At 46.3% G+C, this 20,211-nt stretch overlaps 1 protein-coding gene across 4 annotated transcripts in view; it reads left to right on the top strand.

Moving 5' to 3' along the window:
- VPS8 (VPS8 subunit of CORVET complex) overlaps positions 1 to 17,302 on the top strand; it is a 262,885-nt gene extending 245,583 nt beyond the window's left edge. For all 4 annotated transcript variants that reach the window (XM_079100598.1, XM_079100596.1, XM_079100597.1 and 1 more), the window contains 2 exons: positions 9,928 to 10,008; positions 12,430 to 17,302. In XM_079100598.1, coding sequence (XP_078956724.1) covers positions 9,928 to 10,008; positions 12,430 to 12,579 — 231 coding nt within the window. In that variant the 3' untranslated portion in view covers positions 12,580 to 17,302. The remainder of the gene's footprint in view (positions 1 to 9,927; positions 10,009 to 12,429) is intronic.
- The last annotated feature ends 2,909 nt before the right edge of the window (positions 17,303 to 20,211 follow it).

The following is a 20,211-nucleotide window of genomic DNA, read 5'->3' as shown; positions in this document are numbered from 1 at the left end:
ATAGTGCCTCTATTACATTGCGGGTGGCAACGTCCAGTAGGCATTTCTTCACCTGTTGGGAATTTGAGCTTCCTGTGCCTGTGAAGCAGTGGCACTAATCTGGCCAACGCCTCCTGAGAATAATAAGAACCTGTCAAGAGAATAGGCAGGTTTTAATGACTGTGATAAGAAGCTACATTAGTAAAAATTGCAAACAACATTCTGCAGGTACCTAATCAGTTTTTTATAAAATTCTATTATTTTAAGCATGATGAGATCATCAGCCTTGGACACGACAGATTTTCCCCCAGGTTGTGCCTTTCAAAGCAGAATAGGGAAGGAGTAGCCAAGCATGTGTGGGTATGGCATATGGGTTTCAGGACTTTGAACCAGTTTAGGGACATTTCTTTTTGTGAGAGAGCAAAATGGTTGGACAAAACCAAATAAGAAAAGATACTGTGTTCTCTTATGTAATGACACAGAATTTATGTGATGCTAATCTTATGGGTGGTACCACAGAGGGTCCTGGTTGAGTACTCAGACAGGTGCAGCATCAGCCTCCCAGCAGACTAGGCAGCTGGGATTGCCGTGAGACGCCCACAATGCCTTGCACATTTATAGCACCTTAGGTTTATCACAAACATGGTAAGAGGGTGGGGTGGGGTGGGATGGATGGGCCCACCCTCTTACAAACTGTATTTTAACATGTCTTAACCTCAGATTCCCTGTATATAAATTAGAGACAATAAATCCTACCACACTGGGATGATGTTACATGCATTAAACATGAAAGTAGTTAGTTAGCATAAGACCAGAGACCAGGAAACGTGTGTTTTGTTCATTTTCTTTCCCTTCCCTCACCAGAGCTCTGAGGCAGGTTATGCATTTATTTGCCCCATTTTATAGATGAGATAACTGATATCAAGGATGTCAACACAACTAGTGTCACTGATGAGTGTCAAAACCAAATTCAAAGTTTTTTGTTGTTGTTGTTTCTTTGGTTTGGTTTGATTTGGGTTCTTGTGCCAGGGATAGAACCCAGGGGCACTTAATCACTGAGCCACATCCCCAGCTCTACTTATTTTCTGTTTTGAGACAGTCTTACTAAATTGCTGAGGCTGGCTTTGAACTTGTGATCCTCCTGCCTCAGCTTCCCAAGCTGCTGGGATTATAGCCAGGCACTACCGCGCCTAGCTCGAGTTCAGTTTTTTGTTTTTCTTTTGTGATGACAGAATGTGTTCATGAGCACCCAGTGTGTACACAAAACTGTCTTTACATTGGGCTTAAGTTTTCTCATGGTAGAACTTAGCTTAGTTCTTAACATAGTTGCCACTCACTGACTGGGCTTCTGTCCAGCCTTCTGAATCAGAAGACATTTTAAGCAGACAGCTAATAACTGCAATGTTTTTCTCTTCTTCCCTTCCCACCCCCATCCTTTTGTGTAGGCCTGATAAGCCAAAGTTAAAGAGAAGGTAATCATGAAAGACCTCAGAGGGCCAGAGGCCATCAGTGTTTTGAGAGCATGGCTGAAGCTTACTGACTCCATGCAAACCTCATCTTTATCCAGCCTTTCGTGTTACTGAAAAGTGACTCTTTGTTAGGTTTCTTCCAGACTAATAGTGAGAAACATGGCAGGTGAAAGAAATCTCTGGAACTGGACCACCCCAGTTTTGATCTGGGCTCTACCATCAACCAGAGTGACCTTTTGCACATCACTGAACTCCAAGACTTTAGTTTCTTCAACTGTAAAATAACCACAACAACAGCACTTTCCTCTCAGGTTTTGTGATGAACAGTCAGGTGATACATGTGCAGCGCTTACACCCAGTGCATGTGAGCTGCTCCTGCACTGCTGGTGGCTATGTCTCCTCACATCGCATAAGGCTTCAGCCAGCACGTCCCCTGTTGCTACAAGAGGTCACTCTGTCACTGTTGTTCTAGAGCTGATTGCTACTCCAAATGAAATCTTCAGAGATATTCTGCCCACTTCTTCCACTCTCAAGGTATCTTAGCAACTTGTCTGCCTTTTTTATTATTTTATTACCTAATTCATTATTAATTGTGATCTGTTGAGAGTTTTTAAGCATTAGAATATGCAGGGGCACAAGGGGTCAGGTTGTGTCGTGGGTGGTATTATTGGAAGGTTGTTTTCTGTTTGCAAAGAAGCTGTGATTTGCTTTCATCTCTGAAGCCAAGGTTTCATTTTAGGCAAGAGTTTTAAATGCTTAGGACCTCCAATTTGAAACAGTGTAGATGGTGGCAGAGGCCTCCTGCATTTTAGGACAGATATGAAATTGAAGTGGAGGGCAGGCAGGAGAGAAGTGGGTGATATGACTCTCTTTTCTATTCATATTACTATACCTCTGCCAGCAAATCATAGAAATGCCCAAGAAGGCACCTAAAATACAAAAAAAAAAAAAGATGATAATGTTGCAGAAGAACACAAAGTATTCCAAGTCTCTCACAAATTAGGTTTGACCTTCTCATGTTTTAGTGTGGGAAGACAACTAGAAAATGAAATGTTAGAATTTGGATTTTAAGATATTTATTATAGAGAATAAAAAATGAACAAGCAGAGCTTAGGCTTTTGTGACTGTCTTCGCATGTCCGTTGGAGAGCTTCATATCCAGAATCCCTAGAATTATTATTCTCCCTAATGGGAACCAGCCTTCAGGGTGGCAGTGGTCATGTTTTCCTACAGCGAAGCTTGATGTTCTGGTTAAGAGGCCTGTGGATCCTGACAGCCCTGGTTTGTTTCTTCCTTCCAGGGGATGTAATTACAGCTCTCACTTCCACCACATCTGTGAGTCACTGAGCTTTGAAATGTGCTGGCCCACTGGGTTAGCCTCAGGTCCCTCTCCCTGGGGGTCTCATAGATCATCAGGACCTCATTTTCCACCGGATTTACTTTAATGCTTTGTATTACAAGGTCATCTCTAGGGCGGTCACTGTGTCTTCCTCTAACGTTCTGCTACAGTTTAATTTTCAGTTCTTATCACTGGACTTCATTACACGGGGAAAAGAGAAATTTGCTATAGCCGACAGCATCAGATGCATATTTCCATCCCTTACAATTGGAAAATCACTCCTCATCAATTCTGTGCTGGGGAATCATGGTCTGGGAATGCCAGGAAGGGTGCTGTATGTTTATGGATTTACCAGACTGAGTTTGTGTTCAGATTTTGTTGTTGCCACTTTATTTTGTACATGACACTGATTTGGAAAATCAGTTTCTCTGTACAGCTTCTATAGACTGAATCTGTTACTTCCCTTCAGGGCTGTGATGAGTCTTTGTGACAGTGCCTCTAGTTGTTTGCCCTAGTTTGCTTCTGATTATGCAATAAAAGCCATGATTAGCTTCAGTAAACATTACTATTTTACTTGAAACTCTTGTGCCCTAAGTGCCTGTTACCTCATGGTACTTGGGTCTTTCCCTGATGTAACCCAACATGGCATTGCCTTGTAATAAATTGGCACACAGATCTGGAGCAGTGGTATGACCTGCTCAGGATATACTGGGAGCTGGTGACAGGATGAGTGCTCGGGTTTCCTGATTCCCAGCCTTTCTCCCAGGCACTTCTCTCAGAGTATAAATAACCCAGGCACAAATCACCACTGCCATTTATTAAACATCAAACACACACCAGCTCTGCATGTTATTTCTAATTCTTACAATAATTCTGCAAAGTAGAGTTTTACAGCTAACAAAACCAAGACTTAGAGAAGCCACGTACCTTGTCCAGAGCCACTTAGCTAGAATCCAGGATGAGCTCAGGTCTGTCAGCCAGAGCCCTGCCCTGTGTTTTTCTGCATTTCAGAGGGTTTATGAAAACTCCAGCAAAATAAGTAAGAAGTAGAAAATCTGCCCCTTGCCCTTCCATCCCTTCCTCTGTTTGATAGTAGATGATTATTCCACAGCTGCTCTGTGTCAAACACAGTGCTAGACTCTGGTGAGCAGGCCAGACAGACAGGGACCTGTCCTCAGGAGCCTCGTTTTCGTGAAGTTTTCCCTCCCCACCCCATGTCGCTCAGGAGCAGCATCCCCCTCTCTTTCATGACCTAGTCTTGCTGTCTTGCCAGTGCGTCATACTTCAATGCCTCCTTTCTTTCTGGTTCTGGAGCCATGTTAGGGCGAGGTCCATGTGACAGTACATCATGGGGACTGACCGTGTGGTGCCTGCAGGCCCACCAGGCCTGGCCCTCCAGTACCAGCACATACTGAGTCCTTGGCATCAGTGTGCACTCCATGCATTTCCTTCTCTTGTCATTTCAGCCACTTTGTGTGGTATAGCCATTATCATTGTCCCCGTGTTACCAAGGAAGAACTCTAGAGCACAGGCTTCTCCCCACTGTCTCCACAGCACTTGGGAAGTAGGCTCTGACCCATCCAGCAGGCCTCAGTCTCACCAAATGGAGGGGCAACAGTAGGAGGGCTTTTAACCAAGGTCCACTCATTTGGAAAATTTTACCACTTTCCTAAAGGAATCAGTACTTACATTTTATGAAATTTTTAAAATAATGTTTCCCTAAACCTGAATTAAATAAAATGAATTGCATAGTTTGAGATATAGGACAAACATGCCAGAGATCACTAAAATCTTTACAGAGTCCAAGTTCTTGAAAATAGGAACACAAATGCCAGTGGTTTCTTGTGGGCCCAGGAAAGCAAGTTGCTTCCTGTTGCCTGAAATCAACATTTCAAAATAAGCCAGGTTTATGGGATGACTTAATAAATATTTGTCAAACATTTTCTGGGTAGAGAGCATTGGGAAATAGAGGATAGTCCAGTTCTGATATTCAAGGGGTTCACAGTGTAGTGGGGGAGACAAATAATTACACCACAGTGAGTGCAACACTCTGGTTATGCCTGGTCATGGGGGAACATTCCAGGAGGGGCCCAGAGCTGAGACTTCTGAGCCTTATGTTCAGGAGTATAATTTTGAGCCCCCAAAATGTAATTTCAAGAACATTTTGATGGCTTATGTAGACAGTTTAAGAGCATATTTCAAACAAAGCCTGCCCCAGCAAATACGTAATACATGATTTTTATATTTCAGGAACCTCTAGCTTTTCCTATCAACAGTAGAGAAGATGAAATCTTTTTTTTTTTTTTTTTACATGCCAGGCAAGTGCTCTACCACTGGGCCACAACCCCAGCCTGAGAAGGTGAAATCTTTATGGGGAGGGAGGTGTTTAATCTGTGAGACTTTTAACTCCTCTTGCCTTATTATTCCTCTTGGTACCCCAGGATGTGCTACAATAGGGACTCTAGAAGTATCTGTTGAACCACAGAACTGAATCCCAATCAGGAGGCTTGGACGTGAAGGGCCATTAGCCTGTGAAGCACCTCAGAAGTCTGCATGGGCAGGGTCAGCCAGCCGCGTGGGCCTCTGTGAGCACCTGCTTTTCAGGGCGTCTGTCTCTCCCCTCACTCAGATCCTACCCCTTGAACCCTAAGACCATGACCTAGAGTATAGAGCTCACCTTCAAGACATATTCATATCACCCAATGCTTCTTTTTTTAAATGCTCTTATTCACAGAGGATTTTTGCATATGTGATAATGGGAATTGAACCCAGGAGTGCTTTACCCTGAGCCATATCCCCAGCTCTTTTTTATTTTTATTTTGAGACAGGGCCTCACTAAGGTGCTGAGGTTGGTCTTGAACTTGTAATCCTCCTGCCTCAGCCTCCTGAGTCCTGGGATTGCAGGCAGACACCACTGCACCTGGCTTTGGGAATGATTTTAAGGCAGATGAGCACCTATGAAGTCCTAGGCATGTCTACATATAGCTCTCTCACTTCCCTTGAGTGCCTTGTCTTTCCATACTTTACCACAGAAATGCGTGTGGCTCCAACCTCTGATGAGGTATGTCTGTCCTGCAGTGACTTCACTTCCAGGGGCCTAGGGCATCCCCAGCAGTCACTCCTGTGGATGGTCTCTAGGTGCCCAAGGTGATAATTTATGTTATGACAAAGAATCTGTCACCTGATATTTCACACCCATGAACAACCTTATTTTTCAGTTTCCGAAGGATGTGATCATTGGGAAACCTTTGGCATCTCTAGGGGTTTAGAGAAGAAATGGAGTTATGGCAAGCCCAGAGCTTCATGCTAGCCCTGCCCACTCATTTGGGTGTGCCATGCAGCTTGAAAATGGGTCTGCCTGTGTCTGCATTCATATTGGGCAAGTTTCCTGGCTGTCTCTTCCTCAGTTTACAGAACTCTCTTCACTCACTTAGTAAAATAGGTGTAAGTCTTGTAATTAAGATTCAGACACACCATGTGGCAAGGACCTTCTCTTCTAATTAAATATTTTCAAAAATATTTTTAGTTGTAGATGAACACAATACCTTTATTTTATTTATTTATTTTTATGTGGTGCGGAGGATTAAACCCAGTGCCTCACACATGCTGGGCAAGTGCTCTACCAGTGAGCTACAACCCCAGCCCTAATTAAACTTTCCAACTCAATAAATGTTGCAAACAGCATACCTGATCAGGTCATCTTAGAAAAAATAAATGCTAATTAATTGGTTACTTTGGTACATTTAAATCAGGAAGAGACAAACACCCATAACCCAAGATTGTCCTGTTACCTTTAGGACCCAGTGAGGAACAGGGCTGTCTCCAGCTACCCTCAGCTGCTCCCTAGTACAGATTAGAGCCCAGCTACCTGTGCAGACATTGCTTGGGAACATGTTAAGCCCCATCCTAGACCTGCTAGCCAGAATCCACATTGTAACAAGATTCCTCCATGATTCTTATGCATATAAGAATATGAGAAGTGCTGGGTCTAAAAGCATGGACTGAGCTATCATTTGAGACTCCTGTACTTTCTGCCTCAATGAGCAAATCCCCCAGGGGCTCAAGCTGTTTATTCTGCCTAGCATAGACCCGTATGCAATGCAGTGTTTCCTGGGGGCTTGACAGCAGGATTCTATTTTTAATAGTAGCATTCTCTGTTTATGATCTGATACGACCTTCACTTTCCCAAAAAGATTTGAATAGGCTTCCAGAATGTATCCAATAGGATGAAATAAATAAATGAGGAAATCTAGATTTTTTTTTTAAAACTGTGTCTATGGGAAATAATATAAAACCAGGGCTTATCATGGCACACAGAAATGTTTGTCATTGAGTCCATGCAATTGCTAGTTCTGTGCAGCAGACCATTTAGCTCTGACAGAGTTCCCTAGTGATAGAAGCAAAAGAGAAAATAATTAATTCAAGACTACAGTGTCCAACACAGCTTTTCTCAATGTACCGTCTGGTAGAAATTTCAACATTTCTTCACAAGTGGCCAGCACCACCTACACTGTCCTTCGTAGTATCTCACGTACATGAACTATTCATGAAATATACAATTTCATGAAATTTTTTTGTTTATTATATCCCTTCAAGGCAGAGGACTGGCTTCCACAAGTACCCTTGTAGGGAGTGACCTTTTCTTGTTGTTCTGTCCTTTACTATCTTGGTCTTTGCAGCCTCCTTTTTAATCAACCTGCCTTACCTCATCTCTTCTCTCCTTGTTTGGGCCCTCCTTATGAACCCCTTCTCACAGTAACCAGGCACTAAGCAACGTGCCGCCAAGACAAGGAGGCTGCTCTCATCATACGGAATGTGGGGGAGCCAGCCCACAGCCAAAGGGTTGAATGGGCTATACAGGGCCTGTGTCCTAACCCTGCTTGCTCTGCTCCCCAGCGTTTGTCAGTAATACTAAAGAGATTGGAAAAATCAGGAGTTAGGACCCTATTTTCTATTGTTATGTCCCTGAGAGGTAATTATATTTTTCCTCCTTGTACGTTGGTTGAGCTAGGTTTGTACGATTTGTCAGACCTTCAGATCTTCTTTGACTTGGGACTCCCCTGGGCATCTTACATAGAATCAATCAGAGCCAGCCCAGTGGGGCACACCAGTTATCCCAGTGACTCAGGCTGAGGCAGAAGGATTGCAAGTTCGACACCAGCCCCAGCATTTTACTGAGAATCAAAATGAATAAATGAAAAATAAACAGGGCTAGGGTTGTAGCTTGGTGGTAAAGCACCTCTGGGTTCAATCCTCAGTACAAAAAAAAAGAAACTCTCCGAAGTGTGAGTATTCACACTTTCTCTCCAAGAATTGGTCATTTTTCCTACCAAATAATATTGAGGACAAATGGATTAAAATGTGTGAATGCAAGTTTAACATTTCTTAGGTTATGGAGGGACTCTCTATCTGGCAAACCCAGAGAAATGAATCTAACAGAATGAAGGGGAACCTCCCAGGATCCTCCCCTCTTCTCTTCCTGTTGCTCACTCAGGACACCCTGCCCTGCTCAGCACTTCCGTAAGCCATCTTCCTCTGAGCCATCCCCTCATGACTGGACATAACAGGAACTGAGGTGGCCATGCCCTGGGCTGGTGGCTGAAGCCAGATAAGCCTTGACTTTATCTTCAGGGTACCACATGGCACCTGTCATTGGCTGCTTTCTGGATCTTCAGACATCCTTTCAAGAGATGAGAGAGTCGAGAGATGGAACTCTCATGACTTCATATATGGTGAATTTCATGTAGTGCTTCTGCATTCTCTTAGCCCTGAGAAGGCTTTTTCTCCTAAGGGTGAAAGAAATTTTGAGAGAAAGCCATTCCTAGAAAACAAACTAAATTAACATACCTCTTAAATTTCCCATATGTCATGCTTTTTAAAGTTCAGATCCTTCTTGGACAGGGAATGGACACGCCAGGACCTTTCTCATGGAGTGTGTGATTTTGAGGATTTGGTGCAGTGACCCACAGGAAACAGCACACAGTAAATTCTCAGTATGTGGTAACTGCTGTGTTGGTAGTGTTGGTCCTCACCTCCTTTCATGTCACCCTCCTGAGTCTCTTTTATATCCTGTGCACTCCTGCAATACCAGCACGCGTCTTCAGACCACCTCTTGCAGCCCCATCAATGCCTCTTCCCTCCCCTGTTCACATGGACACCCAGGCTCTCCATCACTGGATCCCTTCTTGTCATTTACAGTGGGTTTGTGTTGTGGAATTCTTTCCCAGAGGTTCATAACAGAGCAAAGAAAGAACATATAAATAAAAAACACATCTGAAATGAATTTTTAACTAAGGTTATCTCTAAATTATAGTGGTAAAGGCTAGCATACACTAAGCCTTTGCCTGCTGCCAGGCAGGCTTTAGATATCTATGTCAGCTAGTTTAACTTTCAGTAACTTCATGAAGAAAGCATTACCCCTGGTCACAGATGGGGCAGTTGACATGCCTAAGGTCACATAGCAGGCTACTATGAGAACTAGTGTTCAGATTAACCCCTGACTCCAAAGACTATGGCTGCCACCCCCAGGATCCTGCTGCTTCTCTCCAAGTATGAGTTGGACCAGATCCCCTGAGAGCAGAACTCAGTGTTGGCATGTTGCACCCCAGTGACAGGTGGAGCAACAAGACTGCCATAGAGCAAGTTAGACTTTCTTCCAAATAGCAGCAGACTCATCTTGCAACCCTTAAGGTGGCTGCCAGCTTTATAATGAAACAGAAATGGCACAGTTTCACTTAGAGTGCATCCCCACTTCCATCACAAAGAAGGGCATCTCTGCTGGCCATATTAAGTGATGGATATGGGACTTCACACTGGATGAGCAGAGTTGCTTCGTACAGTAACAGCAAAGAGGAATTAAGAAGCCCTAAAGGAAGCTCACAAGGAAATTTAGAGACTACATTAGGGAAAGGGTCCATAGATAGGTCAACCTGGGTAGCACCAAGGAAGGACTTCAGAGGGACATGTGTATTTCTAATAATTGCTCCGTAAAACATCCTTCCCTGATTGCTGGTAGCCTAGATTTTCTTCAGAAGAATGAAGGAACCACATGTCCTGCTCTGCTGTGGTATAGGGCAAATTCACTGACTGCCTATGAACCCAGCCACGTGCTGTTATTAATCTTATTATTTTTATTTCTTAGGCAATCTCAGAACCTGTTCTGGATCCACAGCAAATCCAGGCATTTGATCAACTTTGCCGTCTCTACCGAGGAAGTTCCAGGGTAAAGTCTATGTGGTTGTTTACCTTTCTGTTGCCCCATTTATAATTCACTATTTTGGGAAGACAGTGACCTGGAGTCCTCCTAGACTCCTCCTTAGGCTGGGAGGTTCCCTAGCACCCCTGTTATGGCCACATGGTCCTCCAGACCAAGGAGCACTCAGAATTTGGCATAGGGGGCAGAGGAAGTGGAAAGATACCTGTCCCGTGCCCACTATGATCTGTGAGGACAGGGATGGGCTTCTGTGTTCAACCTGCCTCCAGAGAAAATGAGCCAGAACCTTTATTTGCATCAAGGACTGCCTAATTTGTCCTGGGTCAGGCCCTCTTGAGCATCTGCATTGACCCAATTAGTTGGGGCCATGAAATCAAATACAAAGCAGCAGTGGCTTAAACAAGAAGGAAACAGAAACGCAGGTGGCCAGGGCATCTTCCGTGAACCACCCTCCAGGTTTCCCCTCTCGTGACTGCTGTCCTTGCCTTGTGGCTTAGATTCGCATGGTTCAGTATGGTCGCTGCTGCTGTGACCATGATGTCTGCACTCCAGCTAGCAAGAAGAGAAGCGTGAAGACGAGGATATGCCCTCCCTTTTAGGACAGTGCTCGAAGTTGTACCGGCCAGTTCCACTCACGTCCATTGTCTGGCATGCAGACCTGTGGCCATTCCCACAGTGGAGACTGGGAAGACTGGCCTTAATTCCAAAGGGGTTAAACTCTTGGTGTCCTATAACTGTGGAAGAAGAGTACAGATTTGGAGGGAGGGTTAGCAGCAGTCACCGCCACCCATCCGTCTGGCAACCCATAGGTACTTGAGAAGTGTTCCCAGGAGCCTGCCCGGCTCGCCTCGTGCCTGCCTCGGTCCCTCAGAGCAGAGCCCTGGCAGCACCCTGGGCTCACCCTCCACCTCCATCCACTCTCATCAGCATCTTCTCCATTCCTCCCTGCCCCTTCCAAACTGCAGCCATCCTGAGTCAGGCCTCCTTGTCACCACAGAGGATAGCGCAGGTCTTCTGCTGTCAGCCGTCCTCCAGTTCCCTACCCATGCTGCGCCGAGGGCTTCTTCCCAAACCTGACTGTGGCCAGTTGCCCTGTGCTCAGAGCCTATCCTGGCTGTCCACTGCCTGCAGGGAGGAAGTCCAAACCCTGCCACCTCCTCCACCCCCAGATCCCTCTGGCCCCAGCTGTCCTCTGAGCTCCCGTGCTGTGCCTCTGCCTGGGTGCCCTGCGCCCACCCACACTTCCAAGCAAACATCTCCAGGGCTGCATGTAGCCCAAAGAAAAAATGGCTTTCACCTTTGAGAGCTGGTCTGGATGGAGGTTTGCATTCTGGGAGACTTCTCCAGCGGCCTCCTGAAGGTGTTTAGCAGCTTTATTGAACTAGTGTCACTCCATCCCTTCCCAGATGCAGCCAAGTTCTTCCTACTACCATTGGGGTACTGACCTTTCCAAGGACAATCTTCTGTTTCTAAATGTCGAGCTCTTATTCAGTACTCATCAGTTTCCTGATCACTAAGTTAAAGAAGAACACAAAGATATCTTCTTTTCTTAGATAAAAATATCTTCATGTGTGTGATACTGGGAATTGAACCCAGGGGTGCTCCAACACTGAGCTGCATCCCGAGCCATTTTTATTTTACTTTGAGACAGGGTCTCATTAAGTTGCTGAGGCTAGCCTCAAACTTGTGATCCTCCTGCCTCAGCCTCCCAAGTCTCTGGAATCACAGGCATCCACCACCTTTTGGGGCCAGAAAATTTTTTCATGGTTGGTTTTTCTACCCCAGTGTGCCTATGGTTGGGGTCACTGGTGGAAATAGGAAGTAGGGAGCAGGGAGTGCTCATTTGGAGATGGTAGAGTCTCTAGTTCTGCTCTGAGGCCCTGAATTTGAATTGGTGGTGAGTGTCCCTTTGGAGCTATCAAGGTTACAAAAGAGAAAGGGCAGAGCCAGCAGTCGTAACTCAAGGTCACTTTCCCTGGGGAGAAGGCTCAGAGAGAGAGAGAAAGAGAAAGAGAAATAAAGAGAGAGAAGGGGAATGAGATGAACTGGGAGCTCCACGCATGTCCTCAGGGAGAGAGAGCAGGAGGATCACACTGCAGCTAGAGAACAGAAGCGGTGGGCCAGGATCGGACAGCCCTGCTGAGTCTTTGTGCCCCAGGGAACAAACTAGTCCAGTCTCATCATTACCATATGGGGAACTGAGACCCTGAAAAATGAAATGACCTTGCCCAAAGTCACATGACTGGCTTGTGAGTTTCAGCCCTGGGATCCAAGCCATTTCTTTTTACTCTTCCCACAAAGTAGTGCTGCCTGGTGTAGCCAAGGTGGGGAACTCAGGTCCCTCCCCACCTCTGTCCCCACCCCACCCCCTGCCCCCACACAGATTCTCTGCCCCACAAGCTTGCCTAATGTATGTCCCCTTCTTTGCAGCTGGCTCTCCTTACGGAACTGTCCCAGAATCGCAGCAGCGAGAGCTACAGGCCATTCAGTGGCTCCCAGAGTGGACCCACCTTCAACAGCATCTTTCAGAATGAGAACTTCCAGCTGCAGCTCATTCCCCCACCTGTCACCGAGGACTGAGGTCACCTTCGGGCCCAGCCCTGGAGCCCAGAGGCAGTCCCCGGGCAGTGGGGAAGAGCCTGGTCCCTAGACAGCCTGGATCTCCACTGCCCCCACACTCCCAAGCAGAGGACCAGGAGAGACCCCACCCACCACCCACGGTAGACCTCCATCTCTTCCACGGTGTTTTCTTGGCTTTAGTCCAACAGACTGGTTGATTATGTTTTGCTTGGAATGTCACATACCTCCATCCAGCTCGTTAGCAAATACATTTTGCTCATTGGGACTTTCTCCCGTTTCCCATAAAACCTAAAGAGTTGGTGGATTTCTGGAAGATGGCATTTCAAGTGGGTAACACGGGAGGCTTCAGCTGCTGGGAGTGGAGCGCGGCCAGGCTACAGGGTAACAGAAACAGCAACAGCAGGGCTTGTGGCAGGGCACCCGTTGATGTGGTCATGGTAAAACCCCCATGAGTGGGAGGCGCCCTTTCCAACAATAAGTGGATGTGTTGCAGTCACCAGGCTGGCCGGCCAGCTCTCAGTTTGTTAAGCCATGCAGGGTGCTCAGGGGACAGCCCGGGCCAGTGGCACGAGGCAAGCCAGAGCAGGCGGAGCAGGCTTCTGGGAACACTTCTGAAGTGCCTGTGGGATGCCGGACTGATGGGTGGTGGTGACTGCTGCTAGCCTCCCTCCAAATCTCAACAGCCACAAAGCAAAACCCTATAGTAGAGACGTGAAAGATAAAAAGGAATCAAGACACACCCCTAGAGAAAACCACCCCCATGTCCATTGCTGCGTTATTCACAATACCCTAGATCTGGGATTAGCCTAAGTGTACCTCAGTGCATGAACTGGTAAAGAAAATACAGTGTCACAGTGTGTGCACACGTGGAACACTATTCCGCTTCTTTTCTTTTTTTTTTTTTTTTTTTGGTACCAGGGATTGCCAGTCCTTTTTTTTTTTTTTTCTAATTTTATTTTATCTACAGACAGGGTCTCACTAAGTTGCTTAGGGCCTCAATAAGTTGCTAAAACTGGCTGTGAACTCGTGATCCTCCTGCCTCAGCCTCCTGAGCCTCTGGGATTATAGGCAAGCATCACCACGCCTGGCTACTACTCAGCCTTATGAAAAAGGAAACCCTAGTATTTGCAACATCATGAATGAACCTGGAGGACATTTGGTTAAATGAAATTAGCCAGGCACAAAAAGACAAATGCTCCTTAATCTCACTTGTGTGGGGAATATAAACAAGTTAAACTCACAGAAACAGAGTGAGATGGTGGCAACCAGAAGCTGGGGAGGGTGGGACATATTGGGGACATGTGAAAAGACACAATTTTGGTTAGGAGGAATAAGTTCAAGATATCTATTGTACATCATGGTGAGTACAGTTAATTATAATATGTATTTGAAAATTGCTGAGAGGAGATTTCAAGTATTCTTACCACCAAAAAAAAAATATATATATATATATATGAGATAATATATTAAATAGCTTGCTATAGACATTTCCCAATGTATACATACATCAGAGTATCATGGTACACACCATAAATATAAATCATTTTTACATGTCAATTAAAAAATAATTTTCTAAGAAGGCAGTTTATAACATATCAGAACCCTGTTCAAATCAGAACCAGTAAACACCAACAAGTTATTCTTCCCCAGCCCCTTTCCTATTTAATCAGTCCCCAAGAGTTTCTTTACTTCTTGTCATTCAAGCCACAGCACAATTGAATAAATTGCTACCCCTTTGCATTCAGGTCATGCCTTCCTAAAAAGGTGCTTCAGATTGGTTTTGAAGAGCCCTTGTCTCATCTGAGGGTGGACGAGATGCTGCCTCTTGAGCACTGGGCAGCTCTGGCACTGGGTATGTGGCAGGCCTGAACTGAGCCCCAGTCTGCCTTCTAAAACCCTGTCCCTGTCACCTCTCAAGGCACTTAGCACATGTTCTACCCTGTGGTGATTTTAGGTCTCAATTTAAAATAGTTCCTTAGGAACAAAGACTTGTATCTGAAAATACCAAAACCGGTTCTGACACCACCATGTTTTCTGCGGACTGGAGTACTCCCAGGGTGACAGCTGGCTCAAAGCCAGGCTCCAGGCAGCTCCAGTGCCTCACGCCACCCCCATGCTGAGCCCTGGCTATGTCTCTAGGACACACGCTGCTACCTGACAGACAGGTGATATGAAGGGGGCTCGGGAGGGGAAGTTCCAGAGGCCCTTCAGCTACCATTTGGAGAGGGCAGGTACCTGGTCTGAACTTCTCCCATACTGTCCCCAGGGTGAGAGGGTGTTGATCCCCCAGACAAAATCAGGGCACTAATGGGATAGGGGAGGGCATTCAGGTTAGCCAGAACCAGCAGTGCTGTCATTGCTTTGTTCTCTGTACCTGGTAAACAGTAAATATTTGGATGACATCTGTGTCACCTGAAAACAGCTCCCCTCAGCTCTCAGCTTTGGCTCTATTCCCCCTGCCTACATGGCGCCCTGAAAGCCCCAGTTATAAAACTCAGTCATCCCAGAGTCAGACACTGCTGGCTGCCCTGGACAAAAGTGACCAATACACAGCCCCTTAAACACCATCTAGGGAGGTATTTCAGTCAGCTTTTTCACTGCTGTGACTAAAAGACCTGACCAGAACAATCCTAGAGGAGGAAAAGTTTATTTGGAGTCTCACAGTTTCAGAGGTCTCAGTCCACAGACAGCTGGGCCCTGCTCAGGGCTCGAGGTGAGGGAGAAGATGTGGCCCAGGGAAGCCGCTCACATGGTGATCAGAAAGCAGAGAGAGGAGACTCACTTGCCAGACACAAAATATAGACCCCAAATTCAAGCCTCAGTGACCCACCTCCTCCAGCTACACCCTGCCCATCTTCAGTCACCACTCAGTTAATCCCACTGGGGATTAAGTCACTGATTGGGTTAAGGCTCTCCCAACCCAGCCATTTCTCCTCTGAACCTTATTGCATTGTCTCACGTGAGTTTTGGGGGGACACCTCACATCCAAATCATAACGGGAACAACACACTAAGCAGAAAATGCCCCCACTGCTGTCAACGCTCATTTTATAGTTTAAATCTTATAAAAAGAAATTTATACATTTCCTCTTATGCTTTCAGGTTGTACATTTGTTCATGTGTTGAACTTCCCTCTGTCACATTGTTCATTGGGGCACTTTCAGAATAGAAGCTGGACATAGACCTTGCCTTGTGTGGGGTAACTGTTATCAGGTATTTGTTCTCATGGCCTTGGTTTTCCATTCTTCCTTTCACATTTTATTCAAAGGGAGGTTTTGTTTTTTATGTATTAAAACTCTGAGGACATCATTTCAATAGGAGCATCACTAATTCTCCAGATAAACAAACTAGCCGAAGTTTTTGTGTTGTTGTGATTTGAATGTGGCCCCTTTTAAGATTCAGGTGTTGACCATATAATTGCAGTTCGGACAATTCTTGGCCAAGACTTAACTAAATCTTGACTCAGTTAACTAGATAAGTACCTACCCTGCCCATTTAATAAGTTGTTGCTAGGTTCAACTAACATAATGTCAAAGCAATTTAAAAACTGAAAAGTTCAAGGTACTGAACAGGCACTTCACAGAAGAAATATGAATGGTCAAAAAATATATGAAATCTCTACCAATTAGAGAAATGCAAATTAAAACCATACTGAGATTCCATTCAGAATGGCAATTATCAAGAATACAAGCAGCAATAAATGTTGGTGAAGATGTAGGGAAAAGGCACACTCATACATTGCTGGTGGGAGTGCAGATTGGTGCAACCACTATGGAAAGCAGTATGGAGATTCCTCAGAAATCTTGGAATGGACCCACCATTTGATCCAGTTATCCCACTTCTCAGCATATACCCAAAGGACTTTAAATTAGCATACTAAAGTGACACAGCCACATCAATATTTATAGCAGCTCAATTCACAATAGTCAAGCTTTGGAACCAAACGAGGTGCCCTACAACAAATGAATGGACAAGCAAAATGTGGTATATATACACAATGGAATATTACTCAGCTATAAAGAAGAATGAAATTATGGCATTTGCTGGTAAATAGATGAATCTAGGGAATATCATACTAAGTGAAATAAACCAGTCCCAAAAAACCAAAGATTGAATGTTCTCTCGATATGTGGATGCTAACCCATAACAAGGGGAGGGTAGGGAGGAGAAGTATAGAAGTTCATTGGATCAGACAAAGAGGAATGAAGGGAAGGGAGTAGGGATGGGAAGAAGAAAGAGTAGAATGAATGGGACATCGCTTTCCTATGTTCATATATGAATACACAACCAGTGTTAATTCCACATGTTCAACCACAAGAATGGGATCAAAATAGTAATGGGTTGCACCCCATGTATGTCAAAATATACCCTACTCTCATGTATATCTAAAAACAACAAATAAAAAAAAGAAAAACTGAAAAGTCCCATGTAAAAGCCAGATATTAATGTTCCCTGCCTTGGATGGTGCATTTTCCACTGGGAAAAGCTCTCTGGAATCCTACAATTGCCTTATCCACATCCATGTGAGGAATTTTGCATCTGTAGCCTCATTTTTTACACTTCCCAGTGGGATATGATTTGAAGGGTGGCTCTGTTGATTTGATTTTCTTTCAACTTTCATGTAATACATGATTTATACTATTAGGTAATTTTCTTGTTACTCCCTTTCAGCATGTCTTCAATGAATTGTGGCTTTGTCTGCAATAAAGCTTTAATAGGTTAAAGATTCAGATATTGAAACTTAATGGGCAACATGATGGTATTAAGAGGTGAGGCTTTTAAAAGGTGATCAGGTCTCCTCCCCAGACCTTTATAAAAGAAGATTCGTGCAGCAATTGGCTTATCACCTTCCCACCTTTCTGCCGGGTGGGAGCCCATGGGGAGGCTCCCCTCGAGCTCAGGGAGCAGGAGCCATCTTGAAAGCAGAGAGCAGCCCTCACCAGACGACTGAATCTGCCAGCACCTTGATCTTAGACACCCCAACCACCAGAACAGTGAGAAATCAAATTTCTGTCTTTTATAAATTACTCTGCTCTCTGGTATTTTGTTATAGCTCCACAAAATAGCCTGAGACAACGTGTTGATAGGTATGCGCTCATGTTTAAGGTGGAATTTACTGAAGGGCATGGTGTGCGGTAGATATCCAAGTCTCCTTTCCTCCGTGCTGTGGTCTAAGGGTCCTAATGTTAACCAGGGACTGAGCCAGTGAGGATGAGCAGAGCCACAAAAGGGCCTTGGAAAGCCTCTCCCCACCTGGCTCCCTTCTGGGGGAGGGGTGTCAGACCAAGGGTTTCCTTCAGGATTCAAGGTTCTGCAGAGATGTCAGTCCAAGGGCATCTGGCAGGGATGGTGGACAGGGTGGTGTCTGGACACTGCAGCTGGCCCAAGGTTCCACTCTAGCCAGGACCTAGCTTGCACCAGGTTCTAGGTGTGGGACAAAGCCCTGTGCTGCTGGGTGGGTGTCCCTACAGCGCCTAGAGCACTCTGAAGTAGCAGGGTTAGGAATCACTACTGTCCTCAGGCCTGCCCCAGCCATGGGTAAACCTGGGCAAAACCTGGCTTGGCCTACATGCCCAGATAGCAGCCACCAGGCCTGGAGCACCTCCGCACAGGCATGTTGTCCACTCTGCCTCACCAACCCCAGGCAGCTGCTTCCCATCTTCCTCGGGGCCAGTGGGTTCCCTCCCAGCCAAGGGGTATTTGGAGCTTGGGGTACATGAGTCCAAGTGCACCTGCAGATGAGGAGCGAAAGCTGGGAGGCGCCCCCGCCCCTGCAGTAGGGCCACACCCAAGCGGGGAGGAGGCTGCCAGGGAGGCAGAGCTGAGCAGGACCCCTCAGAGGGCAAGGAAGCAAATGCATCTGCTGTTCTTGGGACAATGCTGGAGGGTGAAGAAGAGGAGCCTGCAGAGCACATTTTATGGGCTCCCATTTGTAATCCGTAATGCATATGGGGGAAGTCAGAGGCCCTGGGAAAGGCCAGCAAGTGAGGAAGGGGCTGATCCTGCCATGTGAAGACTTACGGGAGGACAGGACACCTGCCTCTACCCCTGGAGGGTTTTCCCCAGCTCCAGGGGTGTCTTGTGCATATTCTCCCAGGCAGCTGATTTCCCAGCCCCCAGAGCAGTGTGACATCCTGAAAGATGCTGACCCTGTCCTCATGCAAGTGTGGGAGCGGGGTTGGCTTGAGCAAATGACTGGTACAACTCTGTTTCAGATTTTAAAAAGGTAAAGATGTGAGGATAGCACTGCCTGATGCAGGCTCCAGGAAGAGTCAGAACTTGTGTGTGAAGCTGGATATGGTGTCGCACGCAGTCATCCCAGCCACTTGGGAGGCTGAGGCAGGAAGATGGCAGGTTCAAAACCAGCCTCAGCAACTTAGTGAGGTCCTAAGCGACTCAGCAAGACCCTGTCTCTAAATAAAAATTCTTAAAAAGGGCTCGGGATGTGGCTATGGTTAAGTGCCCGTAGGTTTAATCCCTGCTACAAAGAGAGAGAGAGAGAAGGAGGGGGAGGGGGAGGGGGAGGAGGGGAGAGGGGGAGGAGGGGGAGGAGGAAAAGGAAAAAAAAAGAAGAAAAAGAAAGAAATTGTGTGTGGATTCTGGACCATAGTCGGTCAGTGCCTGTCATTAGTTATTTCCTGAGTGCTGGGCACATGCCAGGCATCACCCCCTGCAGTAGGGAGAAGCACGTCAGATGCTGTCTCCCCCTTGAGGAGGAGGAGATCTAAATGCTGCAGGGGAGCATAGGAAGGGCCCCAGCCTGTGTAGAACTTCGTCTTTTAATTCTGACCCAACCACCTTTTTTCTGGAAAGTTCTGTTTATCACCATTCCACAGAAATCAGAGCAGATCCCTGCAGAAATTGAGCAGTAGCTTAAAATGTTGGAGTCAGTGAATTGCAGAATCTGGGAAAGCTCGGGCTCAGTGGTGCCAGCTTCTGCCACCCAGATTCAAGCATCATCTGGCAGGAAGGGGAGAGTGTGGTAGGGGATAATCAGGCCAGGGTTCCAGGTTGTGGAGGGACAGGAAGCATTCTGGGACCAGCAGGGGCTCTTTAGCCACTGGGGACAGGTCCATTCTCAAGCCAGGCTGTGTACCCAGGGCAGGCTCCAAGAGTGCAGCCAGGCCCTGCTCCCCTCTGGCCAGCACCTGGAAGCTCAGCTAGATGGCAAGATTCAGGGCAGGAAAGGCCTCTAGGAGGAGGTCAGACGTCCATGTAGTCACGACAGGAGGAAGGGCAGCAGGCTTAGCAGAGCCCATCAGTGGGGAACCTGGAAGGATCCCTGGAGCCCCTGCATCTGCCCCTGCCTCCTGTAGATGGAGGCTACCCTGTTCTCCCAGAGGCAGAGTGGGGACTGCCCTGGGCTTCCAGTCAGGAGACTGGCTTGCCCTATCCTGTCCCAGCTAAGGAAGGCTGCTGCACCCTTACAAAACTCCATCCACAGCAAAGCCCCAGGGACATACACAAAGGTCACATGTGACCTAACAGCCTGCTGTGGGAAGGGGAGGGGAAGGAGTTTGTGGAAGCGAATAGCCGGCTGGGGCCTCATCAATGATGAATGCGTTAGTGAATGAATAATTCAGAGCTTTGGGGATCCTTTTAGAAGCAGTGTATTTCCACTCAGCTCTGCCTG

The sequence above is a fragment of the Sciurus vulgaris genome, assembly GCF_902686455.1.
Source record: "Sciurus vulgaris genome assembly, chromosome: 10".
Lineage (NCBI taxonomy): Eukaryota > Metazoa > Chordata > Mammalia > Rodentia > Sciuridae > Sciurus > Sciurus vulgaris.
Note: the sequence above shows the minus strand (reverse complement) of the source record. Positions and strands in the feature narration are given on the sequence as shown.